At 36.6% G+C, this 27,171-nt stretch overlaps 1 protein-coding gene across 3 annotated transcripts in view; it reads left to right on the forward strand.

The window, feature by feature from the left end:
• Positions 1-27,171, forward strand: part of CDC14A (cell division cycle 14A) — a 169,954-nt gene that overhangs the window by 42,080 nt on the left and 100,703 nt on the right. For all 3 annotated transcript variants that reach the window (XM_079110671.1, XM_079110669.1, XM_079110670.1), the window contains one exon: positions 17,391-17,470. In XM_079110671.1, the coding sequence (XP_078966797.1) occupies positions 17,391-17,470 (80 nt within the window). The remainder of the gene's footprint in view (positions 1-17,390; positions 17,471-27,171) is intronic.

Consider the following 27,171-nt stretch of genomic DNA (forward strand, 5'->3'; position numbering starts at 1 on the left):
ATACTTCAAGAAAGTTTTTTCTGTTTGATATGGTGAGTAAAATCATATCTTTTCTCTCATTGTGGGAACTGAACTAAATCATTAAAAACCCCCTCCAAGGTACTTTCTGAAATTTTAAATAAAGGAGGAGGTAATGCATATCCTGTTGAGGTTGAAAATAGCATGTAGCATGGAAGGGTAGAGTTATGAACATGGAAGGCATACGTCCAGTTATTCCTAAGATTTTTAGTGCTCAAAATATGGTTGTCATGCTAATAAACTTACGCCGTCTGTCCATGTAAACTACTAGATTCCCGTGTGAATGCCACTCTGTCTCTGTCTTATTCTTACTTTTCTTTCTCATTGTTGCTCTGCCCTGGCCTTGCTTACCCTGTGCCTATCTTTCCCAGGACCCCCATGACAAATGCTGGTAGGGCTTTTGAATTTTCATTAAGGAAAAAGCGAGGGTTGTAGTTACAGCAAAGTCATGGTTAACAAAAGTAAATAGCAGTGCTGGGAAAGTATAACTTTGAAGAAATATTTAAGAGTTGCTGCGGTACCTCATAGAATTATTTAATAGAGAGTAACATTTGTGATTATGATTTCAAACTAATGAGCATGTAGGCAAGGCTTTCCATGTGAATATACATACTGTAGGATGAATCAGACTTATAATTTTTTTAGAGTGGGTGTATGAGTCATTTAGTGGGCTTGCTTTGGGAAATTTTATTCAATTAAGAAAAGTAATCCTCACAACATTACTCTATGTAAATTTATGATTACACAAATGGTATGTCTTTGCGCCATGTACAAACAGAGAAACAACATGTATCCCATTTGTTTACAATAAAAAAAAAAAAAAAAAAAAAAAAAGAAAAGTAATCCTCCTCTCAGGTAAATTTTTCTTGGTGCTTTCTATTTGCCTACCCTCACTTCTCCCCTATAGGTATTCACTTTGTTATTTCCTTACTCTCTGACCCAGAACAAGGCTTGATTATAGCTTTTCTCACTTTGTCTTACAATTTATTGTGCATACTATAATCCAGTACAATAAACTCCTTGCAGCTGCTTGCTTTGCAGTTTCTTCCCTACTAGAATGATCTCCGTGAATAAAGATGACTCTTACTCATATCTGTATCACCAGTCCCCAACGTCATGCCTGTCTTTGCTGTTTTAATGAGTAAAGGAATGAATGAGATAGGAAATCTCACTGGAGAAAATTCAATTCCCAGCGGTGACTGATCTTGTATTAATAGCATGTAAGAAGTGATACAGATGGACCCCAAGCTCAAGATCTTCATCATGTAATAGTAGTCCTCTTCATCCATGATTTTACTTTCTGTAGTTCAGTTATCCCCAGTTAATCATGGTCTGAAAATATTAAGTGAAAAATTCCAGAAATAAAACATTCATAAGCTTTAAATTGCACACCATTATGAGTAGTATCATGAAATGTACCAACTGGCTCCATCCCACCAGAGATGTGAATCGTCCCTTTATCTGGTATATACACAGTGTATATGCTACTCTCCTGCTTGTCACTCACTAGCTGTCTTGATTATCAGATCACTGTTGCTGTATCTCTGTGATAGTGTTTGTTCATATAACCCTTACCTAGAAGCTTAATGCTGTGGCACAATGCCTACTTCTTTCACCTCACTTCATCAGTCACATCGGCTTTGTATGTTACGTAATCATAATAAGAAGGGTGTGTACAGTATAATATTTTGAGAGGGAGGGAAAGAGAGGGGGGAGGGAGAGGCTATAGTCACATAACTTTTATTACAGTATATCGTTATAATCATTCTATTTTATTAACAGTTTTTGTTACTAACCTTATTGTGCCTAGTTTTTATATGCAACTTTTATCATAAGTATGTATAGGAAAAAACAGTGTATGCAGTGTTTAATCCTGTCCAAGGTTTCAGGCACCCCTTAGATATCATAGAAAGTATTCCCTAGGGGTAAGAGTGAACCTCTGTACTCTTATCCCAAGGTCCTGCCCTTTACCACTATCACCCAGACCCTAGCTGCAGTACTTTCCACTTGAAATCAGCTGCTTGTTAGGCATGTGGGAATGGATCCACCCTGTATGCAAAATTTAGGCATATGTTAATAGCATTGCAAGGTGTTGTCTGTTTTAGAATGGGGACACGTAAATCCCATTTGTTTAAATATGGTAAAGTATTTATGTTCCTTTCAGAAATGAGTGAGTTTTTGAGAAAATTCCCTGTATCTGTAAGTGAGTTGTAGTTTTGGCAGCAAACTACATGTTTTATCCACAGCCAACTTTTAAGTTTGTGTTTTTTTTCCCCTAGAAACATATCTGTAAAATGTAATGGAAATAGCGATGAAATGGGATTAAAATTTCAAGTTTCTAAAATCACTTTTTTTCCCCCATCTAAAAGCTGAATGTATGAATTAAAAAAAAAAAAAACTTTAAAGATATTGGCATTGGACTGGTGCTATGATGGCACATGGTTAAAGAAATTAGGTATTCGATTTTATATATGTATATTGACTGATGAAAATATTTTACTTCTGAATTTAAGGAAGGGGAAACCAGATTTAAGTTGTTTTAAGATCTATTACCATTAACATTTTTTGAGATTTTACCAAGAACATGGACTACAAGATTCCCTTTATTCACTCCATGTTATTCCCCCTACCCTCATTTTTTTTTTTTTTTTTTTTTTTTAAGAGCAATGTTTGACCTAGACCTCAGGGTAAGTACAAAAATTTCAGGAAGCTTTCAGAAGGTCTCTGAAGTTTACTTTGTCCCCTCTAGCAATACAGAGGATAATTTCCCCTCTAACTAATTGTGTTAGAGGACTTATATACAGTGATTCTTCACAGATTCGCAGAAGTAGACAGCTTAGAGAAGCTCTTCCCCTTGCCCTGCCTGCCCCCTGCCCAGTCTCTACCCTAAGACTAGTTCATTTATTATTTGTTCTTTTTAGCTCTACATGACAGTAGAGTATATTTTGGTGTAGTATTCATCCATGGAGTATAACCTATTCTAATCAGGATCCCATTGGTATTCTTGTGGTTGTACGTGATGTTGAGTTACACTGGTCGTGTATTCATATGTGGACATAGGAAAGTTATGTCTGATATTTTCTACTGCCTTTCCTATTCCTATCCCACCTCCCTTCCCTTCATTCCTCTTTGTCTATTCCAATGAACTTCTGTTCTTCCTTTCCTGCATATTGTCTGTTAGCATATTCATATCAGACAGAACATTTGGCCTTTGGTTTTTTGAGATTGGCTTATTAGCATGATAGTCTTCAGTTCCATCCATTTACTGGCAAATGCCATAATTTCATTCTTCTTTATGGCTGTCATGGCTGAGTAATATTCCATTGTGTACCACATGTGTACCACATTTTCTTTATCTATTCATCTGTTGAAGGGCACCTAGGTTGGTTCCATAGCTTAACTATTGTGAATTGAGCTGCTATAAATGTTGATGTGGCTGCATCACTGTAGTATGCTGATTTTAAGTCCTTTGGGTATATACCAAGGAGTGATAACTGGATCAAATGGTGGTTCCATTCCAAGTTTTCTGAGGAATCTCTATAGTACTTTCCAGAGTGGTTGTACCAATTTGCAGTCCCACCAGCAATGTATGGGTGTACCTTTTCCCCCACATCCGACATTTATTGTAATTTGTATTCTTGATAATTGTCATTCTGACTGGAGTGAGATGGAATCTCAGTGTAGTTTTAATTTGCATTTCTCTAATTGCTAGAGATGTTGAACGTCTTTTTCGTATATTTGTTGACCGATTGTATTTCTTCTGTGACGTACCTTTTTGATTTCTTTGTCCATTTATTCATTGGGTTTTTATTTGGTGTTAAATTTTTTGAGTTCTTTATAGATATCCTAGAGATTAACGCTCTTTCTGAGGTGCAGGTGGCAAAGATTTTCTACCATTCTGTAAGCTCTCTCTTCATATTCTTGATTGTTTCCTTTGCTGTGAAGAAGCTTTTTAGTTCGACATCATCTGTTTATTGATTCTTGATTTTACTTCTTGTGCTTTAGGAATCTTGTTGAGGAAGTCGGTTCTGAAGCCAACATGATGGAAAGTTGGTCCTACATTTTCTTCTATAGGTGCAGGGTCTCTGATCTAGTGTGTAGGTCCTTGATCTACTGTGAACTGAGTTTTATGCAGGGTGAGAGATAGGGGTTTAATTTCATTTTGCTACATTTGTTTCCAGTTTTCCCAGCACCATTTGTTGAAGAGGCTATTTTTTCCTCTGATGTATGTTTATGGAGCCTTTGTTTAATATGAGATAACTTTATTTGTGTGGGTTTGTCCCTGTGTCCTTTATTCTGTTACATTGGTTTTCATGTCTGTTTGGTGTCAATGCTATGCTGGTGTTTTTAAAAATTTTTTTGTGGTGCTGGGGATTGAACTCAGGGCCTTGTGCAAGCACTCTACCAGCTAAGCTATATCCCCAGTCCACCATGCCATTTTTGTTACTATAGCTTTGTAGTAGAATTTAGGGTCTAGTATTGTGATGCCTCCTGCTTCACTTTTCTCATGAAGGATTGCTTCTGGGCCTCTTATTTTTCCAAATAAATTTCGTGACGAAGGTATTTAGGGAACATGGTTACTTAAAAAAAAATCTTTGTACATTTATGAATGATTAATTCTATTATCTTCTTGGAGGACAATCCTGTCAGGTGGCATTTGTTTAAAGAGTTCAGGCTAATGTACAGAAAAATCGCCATAGAATCCTTTCGGCAAATACCTGAACTGCTGAATAAAGCTCTTGTTTCTCCCGTATTCTCTAAGCAACAATTCTTTTGTAAATACGAGACAAGAACAGCCAGTTCCTTGTTTGTGCTTATTGCTAGTTTTCTGTTCTTGAGTAGGTTCAAAGAATAGTAGCTTACAAGTTACTTTGGAGATGCCAGACCTGAGATTTAGTTCATGTGCTATGTGGCTCTTAGAAGTTTGTGTAATATCTTACCCACAAATGTATAATTATTTTAAAAATCTTAAATAAGATAAGTATATTTGAAAGTTTAAAAAATTTTTTTTAAGCAATTTTACTTAAGATCCCTCTGGGCATGCTCTGGTTAGTAGAATGAAAACATTTCGGGTTGCCTGGCCTGCCTCTGTCCCTAAAGGACATGGCAGGTTGCCCTCAGTTGCTATAGGTGAGGAGATACAACCTGCCCTCGCTCAGTCCATCCCTGGTCAGTAGTCTTCTTCCTAGGTCCAGAAAACTCTTCACCTTTCTCATTCTCTTTTTTCTCATTATCTTTCCTTAGTGCAAGAAAATATTTTTTTCTCTTATATTTGATTTGCCTCCCATTGCCTTTGATTTGAAATCATTCCTAATCTTAATGCCAAATATTGAGGAAATTTATGCATTTTGAAGTGAGGTTGGTGATAATAAAGAATTAATCAAAATATTTGAAATAATTCAGTCATTGAAAGCATGTTCACTGATTTCCCCATGTTTTTCTAATCTCATCTTTCCTCAAGTATTAGCACTGAGGGGACAGGATTTAAGAAGCCAACATACTTTAATTTCAGTTTTAGTGTGTAGTTTTAAAAATAATGTTTTCTGCTACATTTGGTTTTAGATATATTATTTTGGTGTCAATATGGAGCATATCATCATTTTTGGACTAGCCTAGGAAACTAATGATCTTAAAAATTTGTCTTCGGCACAGTGTCTCCAGATTTTGAAATATTAGCTCTACTAATAAATGTTCGGACTACAATTCATTTGCAAGTTAAGGACTTCATGATGGATAAGAGGTGCTTAGGAAACTTAAACACGAACTCATGATCTATTATAGTAGATCTGTCATGGGTGTCTTTGCCTTTTAAACATGATTTAAACGTGATCAAATTAAAACCTTGGTTTAAAGAACATATTTTTCTCAAAGAAAGAACTTGCTCTGAAAGGTTTTATGAAATAAAACTTATACTTTTTCCTTAGGGAAATAGTGAAACTCAGCAGCTGGAGTTTTTAACATGAAACCATTCAGTTTGAGAGTATGTATTATTCAAGTGATATTCTGGAGCAAGTCTATTTTTGTGTTTTATAGAGACTATCTTCTGATGATGAATGATAGATGACACAAAGGCTTCTGTTTACCTGCATCTTTTAACATAGCAGTCTTCTGCTCACCTGTTGGATTAGGGACTTGGGTCTCTTCTTGAGACATTTTCTCCTTTGCTCTTTTAAAAAAACAATTTGTTTTTTAGTTGTAGATGGACACAATATATTTTTACGCGGTGATAAGGATCAAGCCCAGTTCCTTGCATGTGCAAGGCAAGCCCTCTACCACGGAGCTCAACCCTCCTTTGCCCTCTTAATGGTCTCTGTAGACTTATGTGTACTGAGACCACTGGCTTCTGTGTCTTTGATTTCGTTAATGAGGAGTTGACATGATGCAGTCAGTTAGTGATGTCTGTTGAACCTGACCTCAGCTCAGGCAAACAGAAGCCATAGTGTCATTGAGAAGGTGTTAGCAAGTGCTGTGTATTTATCCCGTCTGTATCTCTGTTCTGTAAAGACATCTTTTCAGGCTTATTATGAAAATTCTAGTTCCCATCAGATTAGATGGGAAGATCCACATGGCTAATGTTGTCTGCAATTCTCCTAAATTGCCCATCAAAGAGCTCCCACTGGTGTCACTCTGATTATACCCAGGAGAGGGTGGAGAGTGTATTTCTATTCCAAATGAATTCTCAAATAAAGTCAGCTGCTTGTTATCTGTTTACCAAATCCCAACTTAAAATTAAAATGTAAAGAGATGTCACATAAGAGTATTTCAGAGCAAACATTACCTCAAACAAAAAGCACAGTTATTTCTAGACCTGTTTTTCCAATGGATGCCAGATTAAGTATTTTTAGCATAGGAAGAAGTGATGGATGAAGCTGAGGTCAGATTTTGCCTTATTTCTGTAACTAACCTTGCCACCATATTTGCTGAGCAGATACATTGAATTATACTTTGCTGACCTCATAACTTGTGATTTATTACAGACTTGAAGGACAGGAAGAATGATTGACTATCTTTTATAGCATGTTCAGCCAGAGTCTGTAAGGAACAAGATGTATCCATTCTTATTCTATTTTTTTTTTAAACTTTTTTTCAATATACTATTTTTTAGTTGTAGATAGACACAATACCTTTATTTTTATTTTACTTATTTGTTTTTATGTGGTGCTGAGGATCAAACCCAGTGCCTCACATGTGCTAGGCAAGCGCTCTACCACTGAGCTAGGACCCCAGCCCTCTTATCCTGTTTTAATGAAATTATTTAGCATACTTGAATTAAAATAGACTAACTGGAATACAGTTTGTTTAAAACATCCAGTTGCATTTATGATTTGTAACCAGATGAATTTGTAAGTGATTGTTCAACCCTGAGTGTTTCTGTTACATAAGCAATTAGAACTAAAGTTGAATTGCTTGTACATTTCAGAAAGGTATGATTTTTCCCTATACTTTAAATTTATAAAGTTGAATGCAGATATTGTTTTCTTAGTCACTGAATATAATGGGAGGAAGTGACTAAGAAGAAAATGTTGCTAAACATAAAAATATTAAACATTTTGTTTGTGCTTGTGTATGGCAATTAAGACTTAATGCCATCCTCAGGAAAAAGCAGTTTATAAATTAAATGTCCTGACATTTAAGAAGTCTGAGAACCAAGTCTTGGTAGCCAAGGAAGAGACTTTATTTATTTATTTTTTTTAAGCCAGAAAGATTTATGGTGACAACGTTTAAATATCCAGAAATAGATACAGAATCATATATGTTCTACTTACAAGAAACAGTTACCACCTCCTCTCTTCATTAAGTCATTTTGCATCAGACTCTATCACATACAACAGGTACAGAACACTCCAATAGATACTTACATTAGTGATTAAATTGTCTTATTCGGGGGGATTTATAAAGATTACTCCCCTCCCCTGCTTTTAAATTAGGGAATCCAAGCATACAAAATAGAAGAATAGCAAAATGGATTCCCATATATTCTCCACTTAGATTTCAGCACTGAATAGCATACTTTCTTTCTCTCTCTTCCTCCCTCCCCATTCTATTCCCCTTCTCCCTCTCCCTTCCTCTTTCTTCCTTGCTCTCTCCTTTGCTGCATTTTAGATAATATTTTAGGCAACATGACACATTAAATATTTCAATATATGTATATATATATATATTCTCCTATAAAGACACAATGACACTATCACACTTAAGAAAATAAATAATTCAATAAATTCTGATATTCAGACCATATTTAAACTTCCCCAATTTTTCAAGTGTGTCTTTTATAGATTTTTTATTTATCATGTAAGGGTCCAATCAAGATTTTCCCATTGACTTTGATTATTATATCTTTTTAGTCTAGCATTCTTACATATCTTTTAAAATTTTTAAAGTGAGAATCCAGGAAAAGTAGTAATAAGGAATGTACTTTAGTTGCTGTTTCCACATTTAACTGGTTTGTCTGGTCTCATTTAATGTGTTGTTCTAACTGGTGAAATGTTAATAAATTGAAAGAGTTAAACTCTTAACTATATTCAGTTCAATTTTCTTTTGCAAGAAGGTTTTAGTGCTGCTGATATGGCCCATTTGGAAGAGACTTTAGAAGCTTTGCTTTTCAACTTCTTTGCAGGGTTTCTTGCCTCATAGTGTGTTTCCGTGGACTTTTGTGGTTCATTCCTTGCAGGTAACTGGTAATTACTTTTCTCTCTGAGCTTGGTAATCTTATTCTTTTGTTCATGAGAAGTTCAAATATGAAAAAAATGAGTACAGTTCTAGTAATATCAGTTCTCCACTGTTTACATGTACTTTATTGGGGAGACATGGGCCACCTCAGGGATCTTCTGATATTTTGACAGTGGATTTGATAAAGCAGGGGCCAGTGGCATTTATTTTATAGTTGTTGATATTAAGGCACCAAGAGACTTGGAGGCTGTTTGAAGAAGCAAAACTGAGAGTAAGATTAATGTCTGTACTTCAGAATCAGGTTTTACTAAATGATGGTCTCTATGTTATGATTTTGCAATATAACAATCATGAGGGACATTCATCACCTCTCATTTTGATGGTGTGATGGTCTTTAGGGTTCAGGTGTGAGAAATATGTAAATCCAGATTCACATGGCTATAGGTGGTGAAAAGGAGAAAAAAAAATATTTTGGCACCACAGTTTATCTCCTTTCTGTGTTCCTTTGCTGTAGAAGAGCTATGTGCTGGATACAGTTCTGAGCACTTGACATGTGCTGTTAATTTATTTAATCTTCCCAGTAAATGACTTTATGATGTAGTTAATTATATTCCCACTTCACACATAAGGAAATGGATACATACAGAATTAACATCATGCCACTCAGAAGTAAAAAAGCTGTGTTTGAATTCTGGCAGGTGGGCTTCATACCTGGGTACTTAATCGTCACACTCAGCCGCCTCAGTCTTTGGATAGTTGATCCGTGTTCTGTGACTATGTCATGGTTCTTCTCACAGAAGTACCTTTTCCCCACCCCAGACTTGAGCCATCACTACTGAGTGTATGCTGTGTGTCCCGCACAGTGTTGAGTCCTGCAAATCTAGAGGAGATGAATTTAGCCTGGAGAGACGGACTAAATCAATAACCATAGAAACAAACAAGTAAGAATTTGAAGAAGGGTAGAGAGCTCTGAGAACGTAGGGCAGGGACCAATCTCATGTTGCTAAAGTAGGCTGCCTGCATCACAGCCCTGGTTTCCTGGTGGGGCAGCCCAAGGAAGGGGAAGAGGTGACCATCTAAATGCTACCATCATACTAAGGCAGGCTCAGGTCTAGTCTGGTCGCTTCATGGCCCATTCCCAGCCCCCTTTAGAGCCCTTGCTGCCAATGTCTTTAAGTTCCTTAATGAGGCTGCAAACTCTCTCTGTGCCCTCTTATGTGCCCAAGTTCCTGTGCAAATAAACATTAAGTAAATCAAATACATGTTGATTAAATTACAGTCATCTCTGGTGATTTATGTTCTGTTCTATTTCTTCTTGAATGCCTGTTGTCAGGTGTTGGGATTGGCCAAGTGTAGCTTTAAAATAGACACAAGAGGGAGAGTGAATACCTGGATCAGGGACTATGTCTTGACTCTATAAATACATCCTATAAGCAAATACAAATCAATGAGTTAGAGCTTTCATTTTTCATCAGTCTTTTATTGTTTTCTCTTTTAGCACAGATCACTGGAGAATTGACTCTACCACGTAGTCTCTTACTCTCACACAACTGGACTCACAAAGTTAATTTTATTAGCTCCTTGGGCAGTACTACCGAAGTAGCAGTGACACATTTAAAAAAGTCTCGTTTACTGCCTATTAATTAAGCTGAATTAACCCTCTGTAGTGGATACAGTCACATAGTTTGTAAGTGTAAAGCACTCATTCCCAAAACATGTTTTTACTAAGCATGTCTTTGAAGGAAGCATTGAAAAGCTTATCAAGGTGTAGGGAACTTGGTTACCAACTCCAGGAGCTTTTTGCTTGAATGTAAAGGACAATAATCATAGCTGAGCTGAGGGGCTCATCAGGAAGTGGTTGTGAGAGTCCATGAGCAGGAAAAACAGCCTGACTCCACCCTGTTTAGCTGTGTCACCTCGAGCTGCTGATTCTCTGTGGCGCCTGGTACACAGTATTTGTTGTTTAACTTTCTGTTTTTATTATTGGCGTTATCATGGCTGTTACCACTCTTATGGTTGAGTGTTGTATTCTGGAGTCTGAGAAGTAAGGGCAGGGTTTCTGGGTTGGAGAAGTGGTGGTATTTGAGTTGGTGAACTGACTAATAAAATGAAAACTAGTGAACTAGCTAATGAAATGGGAAAAATTTGAATAGGCAGAGATGGTAAGGAGAGTGTTCTGCGAAGAAGGCATCAGATGCCAGAGGTATCAAGTATTAGTTTAGGGAACGGTGATGAGTCCAGGCTTAGCAGTTAAGGTTCATTTGAGGAAAAATAACAAACCGACCTGGAAAGGTAGACTAGAGTGATGACTTGGTCAAGGGCTGGTGGTCTGGGTTGGGCTTCTGAACAGGACTGAGAACTTGCCGAGCCCTCTTCTGGAATTTTATTCACCCACTGGTATCCTCAGGGAATTAGTTCCATCCCCAACCCCATATCAAAATCTTTGGATGCTCTTGTCTCATGTATGAAGTGATGTAGTATTTGTATATATCCTAGGCACATCCTGTTATATACCATAAATCATCTCTAAATTACGTATACTTCATTTAATGTAAATGCTATGTAAATAGTTGTATTGTTTTAAATTTTTTTTTTTTTTACTGTTTTACTATTATTGTTTCTTGAATACGCTTGATCTACAATTGGTTGAATCCTAGAATGATGTAGTATTTGCAGGAGGATGCAAAGGGCTGAGTGTATTGGAGTGGGCAGCGGGAGGAGGCAGAGACTGGTGTTAGTCCTTAAGTCTGGAGATAAGAGTTTGAAATAAATACTGGATGGTTATGAAAGGAAGGCCAGGGGAGGTTCACCCTGGAGCTCAGGAAACCTATGAGTCAGGGCCCTTGCTAGCTCAGGCCCCCTCTCAAGGTCTTTGGAGGGTCCAGTGGTGGCATTTTTGTGAAAATTGAAATGATGTTTGTATCCTCCTTCTCTCCCCAAATGGTATGTTTCTGGGCCCCAAACTTGAATCTCCTCCATAGTTGAAAGAGACTGAGAGAGTGAACCCATCATCTGGGTATTGAGTTGATTGTGTAACACAGTGAAGGAGAGGTGGAGTCAAAGATGAGGTGTGAAAGTTTGGATCTGGCTGATTGGGAGGAATTACAGATGGGAAAGGGGATTTCAGACTGAGTACACTATACTGCTTCAAACAGGGAAAGATATGGTTTCTTCTTGTGTTTGCCCTCTCCGTCCTCAAGTGCCATCTTGAAAGTATGATGATTTTAAGTCATGTAGGCTGGGAACAGGGCATAAACATGACTGCTGATTAATAGACTAGAGCCCAAGTTATGTGTCATAGTGACATCTTGGTAATGTCCACTGTAAGTATTCTGTGAGTGTCAAACCTACTCTGAAAGTTTTAAAGAAAGGCTCTCCATTTTGATATATCTTCTATATTTTGAAAGTCTTCTTCTAGATTTCAAATTGTAATATCTGTTTTCTGGAAACTTCCATTTGAAAGAACTTTACCTGACTCAGAAATGGTTAGAATGATAATTTCATGCTCTCACGTGGATCTTCTAGTGGCAGTACCTAACTGGGAAGGACTGTTCTGGGCATTTGTTTCCTCTATTTTAAACAAGTATAATATTAAACAAATAACAGGAAATCAACTGTGAAAATTGAAGAATACTCACTCAGAGGGTCAAGTGGGATATTTAAGAGTATTTTTATTTTTCAAATCACAAAATATAAATATAATTAACATGGGGGGGAGTAGGTTTCTATTTAAAATACATTTAAGGTATCAGCATATATGTGTGTGTGTGTGTGTGTGTGTGTGTGTGTTGTACTCTGCTATAAAGCTTTTTTGGAAGAAATAATAGCAACTAAAAACAAAGTTAAAAGAATGGTAAAGTTTGAGGCAAATGTCCCTAGAGAAAGACCACTAGTGAATTCATGACTTGAGTCTGATTTTGACTTCTATATTAAGCCATTTATATAGATAGTTGTTTTAAGAATCACTGCTTGCAGATGAGCGAGATTAAATTAGCTGAATAAAGAAATAGTTGTCAATTCCAAGATGTCTCTGAAAATATCATATATTATTTTTTATAGGCTTTAAGGATTTAGTGACCATAGGATTTAGTTTTTAAAAAAATGATTTAGGATTGCCAGGCGTGGTGGCATATGTCTTTAATCCCAGAGGCTTGGGAGACTGAGAAAGAAGGATCATGAGTTCAAAGCCAGTTTCAGCAATTCAGTGAGACCCTGTCTCTAAATAAAATACAAAAATACAAAAAAAAAAAAAAAAAAAAAAAAAAAAGTGGGGGCGGGGTGGGGCACTGGGGATCAGTGGCTGAGTCCCCTTGAGTTTATCTCTAGTATAAAGTTTATTTTTTAAAGTGGGAAAAAATGATTTAGAAGTACTTGCAGATAAATTATAGGAAGATTTTATTTAACTTGCCATGTTGGTGTGGTATTTTTATAAAATTAGTACAAGCTTGATATTTGATATGTTGTTTGTCCCTGTGTGATATATATACAAACATTTAAGATTCTAAGTGTTATGTATTTGAATATTCATTTATGTGTAGATTCAGTGGTGTGTTTTCCACTTATTGCAGTGATTTGAAACACTTCATTAATTGATTAAGTTAAAAGAGCATGCCTATTTAGAGAGAGAAGGTAGTACATTGTGGCATAGGTGGCAGAAGGTAGGAAAGTTCATGCATGATTAATTCAGGTTTGGGCAACATTAACTTACTGGTAAACAATATAAATTATGGTGGCTTGCGTACTGTAATTTTTCTTATGTTGTTAAAGAAAAACTTCATATCGCTGATGATGCATGTTAGATTTCTGGCTCTTTAAGAAATGGAGTTATTTGCCTCTTTGGTACCTGCAGTGAAGTCTATTAAAAAGAAAAAAAAAATCACTTTAATTGGCTGACTCATGTTTAGATTAAAATAAGAATGTATATATTAAATATTATTTTATTGAGGATGTTTCTAGGTTTTCCTGACAAGGGTAGGGAGATTTTATAAAAATCTCATTAACGTGGTGTGGCAAACCAAGCCCTAGCTGTGCAGGTGGCTTTTGTCAAGTTGTATCAATCAAAAGTTTGGAAAAATTCTTCTCATTGGATTTGTTTTTGTTTTTATTTTGTGGTACTGGAGATTAAACCCATGGGCGCTTTCCTGCGGCTACATCCTCAGCCCTTTTTAATTTTTATTTTGAGACAGTCTTGCCAAGTTGCCCAGGCTGGACCTGAATTTGCAATTCTCCTACTTCAGCCTCTCAATTCTCTGGAGTTACAGGTGTGTGCCACTAGGCCTGGTTCGCCCACTGGGTTTATATATACTAAGAGCGGAGTGAGAGGAGTAGACAATCTGATATAATTTCCTTCTAGAAGCAGAAAAAGAAAAATCAGAAATTTAGAGGATACTTTGAAATTAATTTTATTCAGAAAATACTTTTAGAAATATTAGAATATCTAGCGACAACTTTTTAAGCATTAAATATAGATCTTAATTTTAGAAAAGGTACATTTAGCATTTTATAACTGATTGAGTTATTTTGCATTAAAAACTAAATTTGAACACATCTGTACAAAATACAGTGATAGAGATTACAAAATAGAAAGTTTCCCTTTCTACCTCTAATGCTTCCCTTGTCTTATTCCTCAGAGATAACAGTTAACAGTTTGAAGTCACCTAATTTTAAAAATCAGGTATAACGGAAGAGTCCATTTTTCTATATATTTTTTGAGTCAGATACATGTTCAAATTTTAACCCATTATAGAGCAACAATGCAAGTTTGGAAAAGTGAACCTTCTGAGCTCCAGATTCCCTGAATCTGGTAAATGTTACTTTCCTTTTGAGCTTTATCAGGCCTGTATTTTCATTCTCTCTCTCTCTCTCTCTCTCTCTCTCTCTCTCTCTCTCTCTCTCTCTCTCTCTCTCTCTCTCTCTCTCTCTTCTGGAAGAGCTGGCATAGGAATTACATGCCATATTTTCTCCTGGAAAGATGGGAGTCTGTATTTTAATGACCTTGCATGCATTCATTCGTTAATGCACTTGTGTATCAGGAAAACATTTTCCCACTCTCCCTAAGTACCTGCATTCAGGCTGTAAAAGGTCAACCTGTAACAGATGCCCCGGGAATCTTCCTGGAATTTAGATGGCCTCCGCTGGGTTTCACTTTGCACTTATTAATAATTTAGCACCGGGATAAAAATAAAAACAAAGGCTCTCATTTTACAGTGTGAGAACATGGGTCATGTGTGCTAAGTCATGCAGGTAAGATGAGGAGCGAAGCCCTGTGGGGTAACCAGCCTAGGGAAGAAGCATTTCATGTGGACTGGTGACTTCAGAACCTGTGGAACCACCGGCCTCAAAATTAAAGGGAATTAACATAATTGCTCCTGAGGAGGGAAATGTATTTTTGCTTTTCAAAGGTTGATGTATAAGCTCTAATTATCTAATCCAAACACAGAAGGCTTTCTACAAGCTGCTTTCCCTTTTAGCAGCCTAGTCAACTTTCAAATGCTGTAGCACTGCCTTACAACCAACACTGTTACATAACCTACCCATTAGGGTGCAGTGAAATTATGTTGTAACATTGGTTACTGCAAATGGTCTTTAAAGCTAGGGTTGATTTAAATGGATTTATAATGATTTGAGCTGGAACTAGAGTCGTGATTCTCTATTTGTAGAATCTGTGCCTCTTGTCTAGATCAGTACTTTTAAAGTTAATTCACTTTCAGTGCTGCTTTTGTTTCACCCTCAATTTGCTTAGGTTGGTGTATGCTCTATCAGACCTTCTCTTTATTTGCCAAATGAATATGGGCCCTTGTTATTAAAGTTAGATGTACTTTTTTTTTATCATTTATTTTAATTTTATTTAGAGAATTCAGAATTAGAGTGCTTCCTAGTCCTGAAATTATTAAGAAGTAAATATATGTGATATATTGCTAGTGGAATAGCTTAAAGCTCAAAGAAGCTTTGTAAGTACAGAGGAAAACCCTACTTTTTAAGAATTGGGACTCTGCCATTCTTGTAATTGAAATGCATACTGTTTTGATGTTTGGACATATAAAGAAATAATACCATTAATTCTAGGTAGAGAGGATTTGGGGAATTAAATTCACACGATAGATGAAAAAGACCAATGCCCTTGGCCCAAAATTAAAATGTTAAATTGCACTTGGAATAAAACCAAATCCCTCCATGGCTGGTAGTGCTTTTCACATTTCATTGCTTGCCTCCCCCCACTCGTGCCCTCTCCCCCCTGCCCGCTTCCTCCTTCTCCCTGTCCTTTCTCTCAGCTCACAGGTTCTTTCCTACCTCCACCAGCTTTGTCTGTGGCCTTCCCACTGCCTGGAAGATCCTTCCTCCTATCCCTTAGCTCTTCCCATAGGAGCCCTCCAGAGCTCTATCTGAGCACCCCCCAGAGACCTCTCCCTATCATCCTTCAACCAGGTCCTTTCTGTTCTCTCTCCAGAAACCTGCTTGGTTCTAAATAAAAACTTAGACTGCTTTTATTTTTTTAATTATTGTTTTTGCTCCACAATAATGTAAATTCTATTAATGAAGGAAGCAGTGACCCATACAGTGCCTGGCATATAGGTGGTACGTCAACTGAGTGGAGATTGTTTACTAGTTTTAAGAGCTCCCTTTTGTTCCTAACTTTAAGATTAATTTTTTTAATGCTGTGTGGAGGGATTAAGCATTCCTGGTATAAAGGGCCAAGCCACTAAGTTTTCTAACCTGCTTACTAAGTACCATCCCCCATCATTTTATTGAACATTTAGAGAGCAACACTAGCTTTCCTCAGAGCAGGCAAGAGAATTCAGTAGATGTCTTATAGGGACTGTGCTCACTGTGAGATGTCTTTCGAAACTCATCAATTACTGAGTTAACTCATGACAGATCTTCTATGAAAGACTAGGGGCCTGTGTTTGTCATTGTTGAGCACACGGTTTAACAGGTGTTAACAATGGAGGTGTGGGTGTCTCTGCTATTGTTTTTCTAGTTGTGCAGTAGTGAACTGCCTCTTCCGGAATCTGCTCTCTGCAAAAAGGTCATTAATACTAAGAAGTGGGAATTTTAAATGCATCCCCCAAGAGGACAGATTAGATACCTTTTTCAGATTTGTACTCTATTCGGATTAATACTTTGTGCTTTTTCCTTTCCATTTAAATATGATAAGGATACACAAAATACACATCGGGTGGTCCATGCCACAATTCAAAATAATTAATTTTCTGATCCATTAAGAAAAAATAAAAGAAAAAGCTGGGTGCAGTGGCACATGCCTAAAATCCCATGGACCTTGAAGCTAGCTTGATCCTCCTGCCTCAGCCTCCCAAGTTCAAAGCTAGCCTCAGCAGATTAGTGAGGCTATAAGCAAATTAGCAAGACCCTGTCTCAAAATAAAAAAACAAAGGGCTGGGGATGTGGCTCAGTGGTTAAGTGCCTCTGGGTTCAATCCCTGTACCAAAACAAGCAAGCAAGCAAACAAACAAACAAAAACAGTCTGCCCTCTGCCTGTAAGCTCTTACCAATCTTTAAGCCAAAGTCTGCTGCTCATATTCAAGCTGAAAAGAAACTTTGGCAGCTTGGTTGCTGTCTAAAGATCAACATCACTATGAGAGTTTTCACTTTGAGTGGAAGAAGTGAAATGCAAATTTGTGTGAGTAACTAGTTTTGTGCCATTTTTTGGTGGCATTCTAAATGTTACTATTTTTCTGTCTCAGGTAATCTACTTAAAGAAGACACCTGAAGAAGCCTACAGAGCACTCCTGTCTGGCTCCAATCCCCCCTATCTTCCATTCAGGTATGACCACTCACAAGACTTGGCTAGACCTAATTAGAGAGCTGGCTCCTTTAGATTTGGGTTGTGGTGCTTTTACATTGTCTAAGAATGACCAGGATGTTATATGGAATGAAATGAGGTAGTCATTGTTTTGTTTTGTTCTTTTCCTCTGAGGTCAGATGGTATTTTTATTATTTCTTTTTGCAGATTCTGCGCCCCCCGACCCCCGAGCTAGTAAGAATAAAATAGCTTGTTCCTTTTACGAGTTTGTCTTTTCTTTTTTTCTCCTAGAACCCTTTCCATATCCTTACAATTTATTTGAAGCACAAAGAGTGCCTAATTTAGGAACTAATAACCATGTCAAGATCTGTTAGCTTTTAATAAGCTACATCGCTGATGCCTCCATTCTTTAATTTCATGAGCATCAATTGAGTCATGACCATCAATTGAGCTCAGGTCCTGGGGATATGGAATAAGATCCTATGGGTAACTTCCAGGAGCACAGGTTTAGTGGGGACCCAGAATTCCCTGTTTAAGCACATACATGTGGCGTACATCCTCAGGAAGTCTGTCTCTTGTTGCAGTGTTGAAAAAGAAAGTTATGTAAGTATCACCTGAAGAAAATTAAACAACAACAAAAAAAAAAATTAGGGCAAACTTGAACTTTCTTAAAAATTTGAAGGGAACTGTGGGTGTAGCTCAGTGGTAGAGCACTTGTGTGGCTCACCAGGCCCTGGGTTCAATTTCCAGCATTGATAAAAACCAGAAAAACCAATTTTAACCAAAATACTACCACAACAGTAATCTCTGGCAGAAGTTTGGATAATTTTTAATAATTTCCCCCTTTTGCTTATTTATGTATTGAAATCTGTGAGCATGAGTACTGCTTATTATTGTTTCTGTTACCATAAGGAGATATATTTGGATCAACTGAGGAGGATTCTGTGTTGTCTGTCTTTCCACTGTCTGTATATTCTGAGACTTCAGAGGGGACATTTAAAGTGCTCTTGGTAAACATCTGAGAGAATAAGAAGTAGTCCAGTAGGATCCAAGAGATTCCCAACAGTTTCTGAGACCACAGGAGAAAACGGGAGGGACACAGTTGGGTCTGAAGGCCGAGAGGAGGTACCCAGGAGGCAATGGTAGAGTGCTGTAGGGAGGCCAAGGGTGGGGCGCTGAGAGGAGCAACTCTCCAGCCATCGGGAAGATGAGCCCTTAGCCACTGAGGGGCAGAGAAAAAGTGATGGCTTATGTATAGGAAAGTGTTAAGGAAACTTAGAGGTGTTTTTCCTCCTATAATTTGAAAGCACTTTGTGAAATACAATTCTGTTTTGTCAGAAAAGAAAATAATGATACTTGTTTGATTTTAATCAAATTTTAGCTGTAATATTTCTTCTCTATTTCATATATTTCTGCTCCCACTCTTTTTTCCTTCCTACTACATAATTTGAAAATAATTTGGTTGTTATTCTAGCTTCTTTCTGACACAAGTGCTTTAAGTTATAAATGTTCATCTGAGTACTGTTTCATCCCAGAGATCCTGATTTTTTAAACTTTTATTATCAATTATTTCAAAGTAATTTTTATTTACTTTTCTCGTGTGTTCTTCCTTGATCTCTGAGATGTTTATAAGTGTGCCATTTAATTTTGAAATGGTTGACATGTGAGGGTGAGGTTCTACATATCTTAAGGTGATTGATTTCTAATGGAATAAATCATGCAGGAAACCCAATCTGCATGATTTCAAAGTAAAAAAAGTAATGGAAATGCTTTTTATATTGATTGTGTTGGTTATATACATGTCAAAACTGATCAGATTGCATACTTCAAATATGTGCTTTTTATTGTACAATTTTTATTGTTCAATTTTTACCTCAATAAAGCTATGGGATAAAAAAGGAAAAAATAATGATAATTTTAATAATTCTACTTCAGTTCTAAGCAAAGAGGTTAAGAATATTGCTTTGGGGCAGGGATGCTGGATTTGAAGCTTCATCTTACTTCTTACTATTTAGAGTAAGTGTAAGTAACTTGGGCAAGTTATCTTCTCTGAGTCTTAATTTCCTGATTTATAAAATGGCTACTGTGCTATAGTCTATGATTAATATAGTCTATGAGCTAATGCATTTATTCCTGTGCCTAGTGTAATACATATATATATATTTTTTTTCTTTTTTTTTTTTTTTTGGTAGTACTGGGGACTGAACCCAAGGTGTTTAACCACTGAACTATGTCCCACGTCCCAAGTCCTCTTTATTTTTCATTTTGAGACAGAATCTCCCCTAAGTCGAGTAGGCTGGCCTCAATCTTATGATCCTCCTGCCTCAGCCTCCCAAGTTACTATGATTACAGGCACCACACCTGGCTATTGTTCAAAATTGTTTAAAAATGAAGACTTTTGAAGGCTTGTTGAAGGTGTGGTTGGTATGTTCAGATGTACACTGTATTGCAATGCCTATGTACCCAATTGTGCTATATATTTTAGAGTCTTTTTAATAAAGGCTATCATCAATTTAAATATTGCTCTTCTTCAAGATTTATTCATTTCTCAGACATTTATTTGAGTAGTCACTTCTGTAAAGCCTTTCATCATTTATTTGAAGAAGGTTGCAGATCCTTTACCTATAATTCCCTATTACATTTTATGTATTATAATGTTACATACACCATTAAAGCCCACCTTCTGTATCATAATTATTTGGTTGCACGACCGACTCTTCTCTCAACAGCTGTAATTGAGTTCTTTTCCATTTGTGTCCAAAGGGAATAAGTACATTAATTTCTTCTCTGCCAGCCACTGTGATAATCCTATGGCTCTAAAGATGGTGAGGGTACCTTGATACCTACTGCAGGGAACTCTGTATGGTTCATAGAAAGTACGAGTATGTAGAACAATTACAGAGCTTTACTAGGGTTAAGAGATAGGTATTATGGGAAAACTGAAAAAGAAGATGTAACTTCGGAACTGGGGGTTAGGGGAGATGTTAGGAGCAGGACCCTAACTTTTGTGGGAATGAGCATAACCATCCAAGTGCTGATTTTGGGTGTTGTAACTTTTTGTTCATGTGCCATAGGCTTTAAATAAAAAAAATAGCACACTAGGTAGGATACTAAGTAGTGTGATGTTTGCAATATCGGTACATTATTATAACCAAAAACATGATCTGACTTTTTTCTATTAGGATTTATATTTAAAATTTTTAAATTATAGCCTTCTATTAACCTAGTTAAAAATTCACTAAAAATGAGACAAATTTAGAAAAAGATTCATGTAGCTTTACTGACTTCTTGATTAAATTAAGTACAATCGATTATGGCCATAGTTGAATTTCTGTCTGGTTGTGACCCTCAGGAGTGTTGCAGTGTTACTGTTTGTGAGTCACTCTTAGGGTGTTCCACTGAGTTGTAAGGTATTTGTGTCAAATGGTACTTTTCTTTTGTAGTAAGAATAGCCAGTGCGTTTATCAAGAGTGACTCTAGCTGAAAACTAGAGGGAAAGGGTATTTCCATCTACTTTAATTCTTTGAGTCCACCCATCCTCACTGTGGGCTTGGCAGCCGGCCTTCAAGCAAACAAGGGGCCTTTCAGTCCTGGGGGCAGAGTCAGCAGAGTTTAAATTGGCAAGCCTGGAATGAGTCTTTTAGAGGTTCTTTCCCTTTGGTGTACTACCAAATTTAGTGTACACAATTGCCTGAACATTCCGTAAGGTCGTATTAATTGCCTCTTGTCTAAAGTTCCACAAGACCACTGGCCCCTGGTGGAATCCCAGCTTGTTTTCATGACAGGTAATGACGATGGCTTTCAGATCTGTGCTCTTGGGCACTCATAAAATCGTGCTTGTGGAAGTTCAAAATTTCACAAAATATTGAAAGTTAACTAAGTTGCACAACTCTTCTTTGAGATCTTTTTTTTTTTTTTTAATTTATTTGAAACCTACTTCTTGGTTAATTGGTTTATATGTATCAAACCAAAACTTGGCAACGTTTTTGGTGTTGGCGATGATTCCTAAATCTGCAAAAAACAATTTTTTTATGGTATATAAACTTAAAGGAGAATAAAATTATGCTAACAATAAATAATGTCCAGAGACCCAGTTTTGAAGACATATCTAGAAAGCATGGCATGAAAAAATAATGAGTAGGTGTGGAGGTGATGGAGGTAGGGTGTTATGCTAACGTCCAGTGGAATAAAACTGCTTGACATTGGGTGGATGGCCTAACTCTAGTCATTAGTTTTTCTTTTTTATAATTTTGTGCAGCTTTTTTTTTTTTTTTTTTTTTTGACTTGAAGAAGAGAATAGGATGTCTAGTTCAGTTTTTCCCAAAGATATATTGATTCTCAAGTTTATTTGCACACTGGGGAAGCTTTTAAAAACTATTGATGCCTGAGTTTCACCCCCAGAAATTCTAATGTAATTGACCTGGGGTGGAGTCTGGGTATTGGAGTTTTTAAAAATTACCTACATAGTTTTTACATGTGAATGTGTGGTCAATGTGGAAAACTGATCTGTAAGATACACCATGCCCAAAACAAAACAAAAAACAAATTCAATGATCAAGTAAGTTTAGATTGCTTCATCTTGGAGATTTATAAAGTACACTCTCATTTTAAAGATTCTCACTGTTCTGAGTAATGAAGTAATCTTTTTATTTAACCCACAGCTTTCCAAAGTACCGACACCTCCCTGCCCCCATTTCTGTTTACATCTGGCAGAACGATAGGTTTGAAACACTCTGAAGCATTTTTCCTGATCCATGTTTGTGTGGAACAAAAAATATCTCTGGGGAGCAGATCTTGGAAATAAGTGGATTATCCCAAATAGTGGTATTTTGTCTAATGTGAACAGGATTATCCAAGTTTCTCTCAAAGCATATGTGAAGCCAGACCATCTTCTTTGACAGAGGAGCCACAAACCTACCACTGGCAATCCTTTAATGTCATTTCATTAACATGAACTCATACTGTTTGTGTTAAGGGAGGTATTTGTTGTGTTTTGGGGATGACTCCTGGTGATACCATAGTTGCTGAGCTACGTAGCTGAGTCTTAATGGGAAATCTCAAAAGCAATTATTCTAGATCTTCTGGGCATGCCAGAACTTGCAGGTCTTTTAATAAAGACTCCAAAGGGTCAAGCACTTAGACCTTGGCATGAGGCTGATTTCTTTCTTCTAAAGCAAAGTAAACATGTGCTGGTAGATGTTATTTGTAATTATAAAATATGTCTCTTCACATAAAATATTGAACCAGATATTTGTTAGTTCAAATATGGAATTGTGATTTTTGTCAAAATGCGTTTAGTAATTAACTTTGTACTTTAAAGTATAAGTTTTCCTTACCATATTTTCTTGAGTTTCAAAAATGTGGAAACAAAAGTTTATTTTATGCTTTTTAAAGATATTCCTTTAATTCTCAACTACCTTGCTACTTCCTAGTACTAATTTTTGGGGTCAATTCTGCCCCACGGTTCTTATCTCTAACCCTTTTTGTTTTTTATTTTGAGACAGGGAGGGTCTCACTAAGTTTCTTAGGGGCTTGCTAAGTTGCAGAGGCTGGCTTTGAACTTGTGATCCTCCTGCCTCAGCCTCCCAGGTTGCAGGGATTATAGGCATACTGCACCCAGTGAGCCTTTTATTTTGATGTGTATAGTATGATGGAAAAGAATTGACATTAGTTTTGAATAGTGAGGGTGTGCCAGTTTCCTGAGTGTTGAAAATAGATGGTTTATCCAGTCCAAACTGTTGAAACCATTCTCAGTGACTGGGGTTTATTTTGAGTAACTTGGATCACAGTGGAAAACAGACTATCATATTTTTCTTGTTAAATTGGCAAATAAACACCATTCTACAGGATATGAGAATAGAAATAACTGTCAGGGTTTCTGTGACCCATTAAATACACATGGAGGTGAATTCCATCTATTCTCTTTCTTATGATCTGGAACAAGATAGTGCATCAGTGATTTGCACTGAAAAATTGTCCTTTTCAGTTATTCCTATTTCCAGCTTAGTGTTACCGGAGTTTGTGCAATAGGGTTAGTGCAGTTAGGGTTTTGGATTCTTTAAGCTTTATTTCCATTGCCAGACTTAATTGATGAAGGTAGTTGTTTTTATTGTTGTTTTTTTTTTTTTTTTGGGAGGGGTGGAGTGGGTGGGGGGACGGAGTAACCAGGGATCGAACTCAGGGATACTTAACTGCTGAGCCACATTCCCACATCCCCATCTCTTTTTTGTATTTTATTTAGAGACAGGATCTCACTGAGTTGCTTAGCACCTTACTAATTGCTGAGGTTGGCTTTGAACTCGAGATCCTCCTGCCCTAGCCTCCTGAGCTGTTGGGAGGGATTACAGGCATGTGCCACCACGCATGGCTGATAAAAGTAGTTTTGAACATGATTGCAAATGTTTACCTTTATGACAATTTAAAGATAATTTGCCATTTTTTTATTTTTAAAGAAAAATTAATGCAGTTAAGTAGGTGCCAGTCAGCTATTGATCAAAGGCTCAGAGCACATCTTTTGGTTTGTTTTTCTGCTTTTATTGCAAGTTCTAGACAGATTCTATCCTGCTGAGTTTATGTGACCTTTTAAGCCATGATTTAGAATTGAATTTTCACCTATCTCTGAGCAAAGTGGTTAATATATACCCTGGGGTTACATATGAGAAGCAGGAGATTCTGTATTCTGTTTTTGTTAGATGCTGGTCATGGTCAGCTTTTGGCCCTCTCCCATGCAACCATTTGGTTTTGTTCTTTCCACTAGTTTTTATCAAATACATTTTTTGTAAATGTAAAATTTACATTTTTACATTTAAAATTTATAAAAACTTTATAAAATTTATAAAAACTCAATTATTCTTCTTGTGGCTAGTACATGCATACAAGGGATTTGTTCAGAGTCTGAAAATTGGGGTGTATTTTAGACAGTTCTGTCACTTGAGGGGCATTGTCTAGGTCTAGTATTATTTCATATAGTCTAAGGCTGAACTGTCTAGTGTAATAGCTACTAGCTAATGTGCTATTGAGCACCTGAAATTTGCCAAGTCCAATCTGAGGTGGATTATAAATATTAAGTACACATTGGATTTCAAAGATTTAGTTTAAAAAAAGAATGTAAAAATACTCATAATTATGTTGATTACATGCTTAAATGAAAATATTCTGGTTTAAACAAAATATGTTATTAAAATTAATTATTTCTTTTTATTTTATTTTAGTATGGCTATGAAAAAATTATAATCACATGTGGCCCTATTTTATAACTGGTATTATATTTGTACTGGATAGAAATGATTTGGAGCATGTTATTGTTACTTTACATAGTTTATAGTTAAAGACTTTTTAGCAGTGGTACTTGCTTGTAATCCCAGCTACTTGGGAGGCTGAGTCAGGAGGATTGCAAGTTTAAGGCCAACTTGGGCAACTTAGTGAGACCCTGTCTCAAAATAAAAAATAGAGAGTGCTAGGGACATAGTTCAGTGGTAGAGCACCCCTAGGTTCAATCCCTAGTATTAGGAAAAAAAAATATATTTTTTGAAAATAATTTTCACTTTGAAAGATCAGTAGTTCCCAGCCACTAGAGGTGTTCAGCAAAGGTAAATGAACTCCTGGTAATGATCATTTATTCATTTCTTTATTCATTCATCAACAACTACAACATAGCAATGCACCTAACACTGTATTATTCTCCAGGCACACAGACAGAAAACCCCCCACATTTTCTTTCTTCAGGAATTTGCAACTTTGTGGTGGGTATGAGGGTGGGATTCAGTTCAGTGCTTTGAGGGGTTCTTGGATGTACTTTTGAGATCTGTGTCAATGCATTGCTCTGCAAATATTTGCATATCTCCTACTTACTTGTTATTCAGAGAATTTATGAAGAATCACGACCTGAGACACTTAGGTCATAGTCATTACCAGTATTCGTTAGTTCGTTTACCATCAGTTCTTTTTTATTCTACAGTGTAGTCTCCACACTGTAGATACTGCGCCTCTTCTCCATTCTTCACTTCAAACAACTTCAGTACCAGAAATATTTTCTTAATGTGTAGTGTAAATATGTGCTTTCATCTCTGGTTTTCTCTCCCCATTATAAACATTTAAAAGGTTGCTTCATTCTGAGTGATTTCTTAGATTCTTAGGTTATAAGTGGAGGTATGTTGGTAAAGCAACTCAGGAAGTATAAAGTGTTTGCTGATTCTTGTGGTACAAATATTACTCTGACTGCTGACACGGGCTCAAAAAGTTTTTGAATATTTAGCAATTGACTTTGAAAGGCTATACAAGATAGCTCTAGGGCACCAGTGAATCAAGCCCTTTTGTTTAGTATATAACTGTGGTTGTTGATATTGGTTTTTTTATAAATTAAATTTTTCCTCTGCTTTTCTGCAAAATAAATGCAAAACCATAAAATAAATGAAAAATCCCAGTTGCCTCTTTTCTTCAAATGTTCATTGATTTAGTTTCATGTGCAACCTATATTTATTATACTTATTATAGTATATGGATTTTTATAATTATTTAATTTGTGGTTCAGTTGACTGTTATGCCAGAAGTCACATTTAGAAAGGTAGAATTGCTGGAATAGTTGAAGGTTAGATGGATGAGGCTGAACTAAATTTGCATCTGGATGTCTCTGGACAGTGGTTGACTGTAACATCAGTCTTGGGTTTAGTGACACATGATTTATTCTTCAGCAGAGATGAATGATAGAAGACTTGGGTGTTTAGGTATTACCGTATCTCCTGAATGAAGAGTAGTCTTTTGTTTATGAGTTTAACAGAGTAATGCAATACATGGTCAAACTATCATGACAAATAAAGATAAGAGTTGTAGTTTTCCTGGGCCACCAGGGGTGTGCATACTTTCCTCTCCTTTATGGGGGAGGTGGAAAAATACATGACCTCTTGTTCTTCTCAATAAATATTTCATCCAATAAATACGAATGAATGAGTGTATATATGCATGAATAAATGAATGAATGAAAAAGCAAATCAATAGTTAAGTGAACAATTGGAAACTATAACTGCAAAAAAAAAAACATGAGAGGGTTGAAACGGTTTAGTGTATTGTCACAGTGATTTAAATACTCAAAGCTCTTTCTGCCTCTCTGAAGCATGGGTTATTAATAAGCCAATGTGTTTAATATCTCCTGACAAAGGAAAAGAAAACTACCTGCCGCATCACTGCTTTTAACTTTCTTTAATTAACACTCTTTGGCAGAGAGAACAGAAGGAAATGATTTTAAATGGACAGAGGGATTTAAATGCAGTGAAAGTTCTTGCTTCTGAGAATTAAGGCATTAGGCTACTTAAGTTAACAAAGTAATCATGAAATATTATAGAAAAATTTCTTGGGATGAATTCTCAAGCTTCTTTACTTAATTTAAACATTTATTTACAGACATTGATTGTCTATTTTGTGCCAGGTGCTGAGGATCAATGGTGAATGATAAACATATAGATCTGCTTTCTTTGAAACTATTGTAGAGCTAGAGGCAGAGAGTCAAAATTAGTAGCACTACATTTAAAAATGTAGTTAAAGCCAAAGAAGGAAAAAAAAAAAAAAAAAAAAAACATCTGGGAGACCTGATCTAGTCAGGGTGGGGCTGGAGAGTCCCACCTGAGCTTGGTGGTGTTTGAGCTGAGATCTGAAGGTTAGGGAAGGCAACCTAAGTGCCAAAGGGGAAGTAGGAAGAACATGTGACTAGCAGAGGCAAAGGTCCTGAG

Source organism: Sciurus vulgaris (assembly GCF_902686455.1).
Source record: "Sciurus vulgaris genome assembly, chromosome: 1".
Lineage (NCBI taxonomy): Eukaryota > Metazoa > Chordata > Mammalia > Rodentia > Sciuridae > Sciurus > Sciurus vulgaris.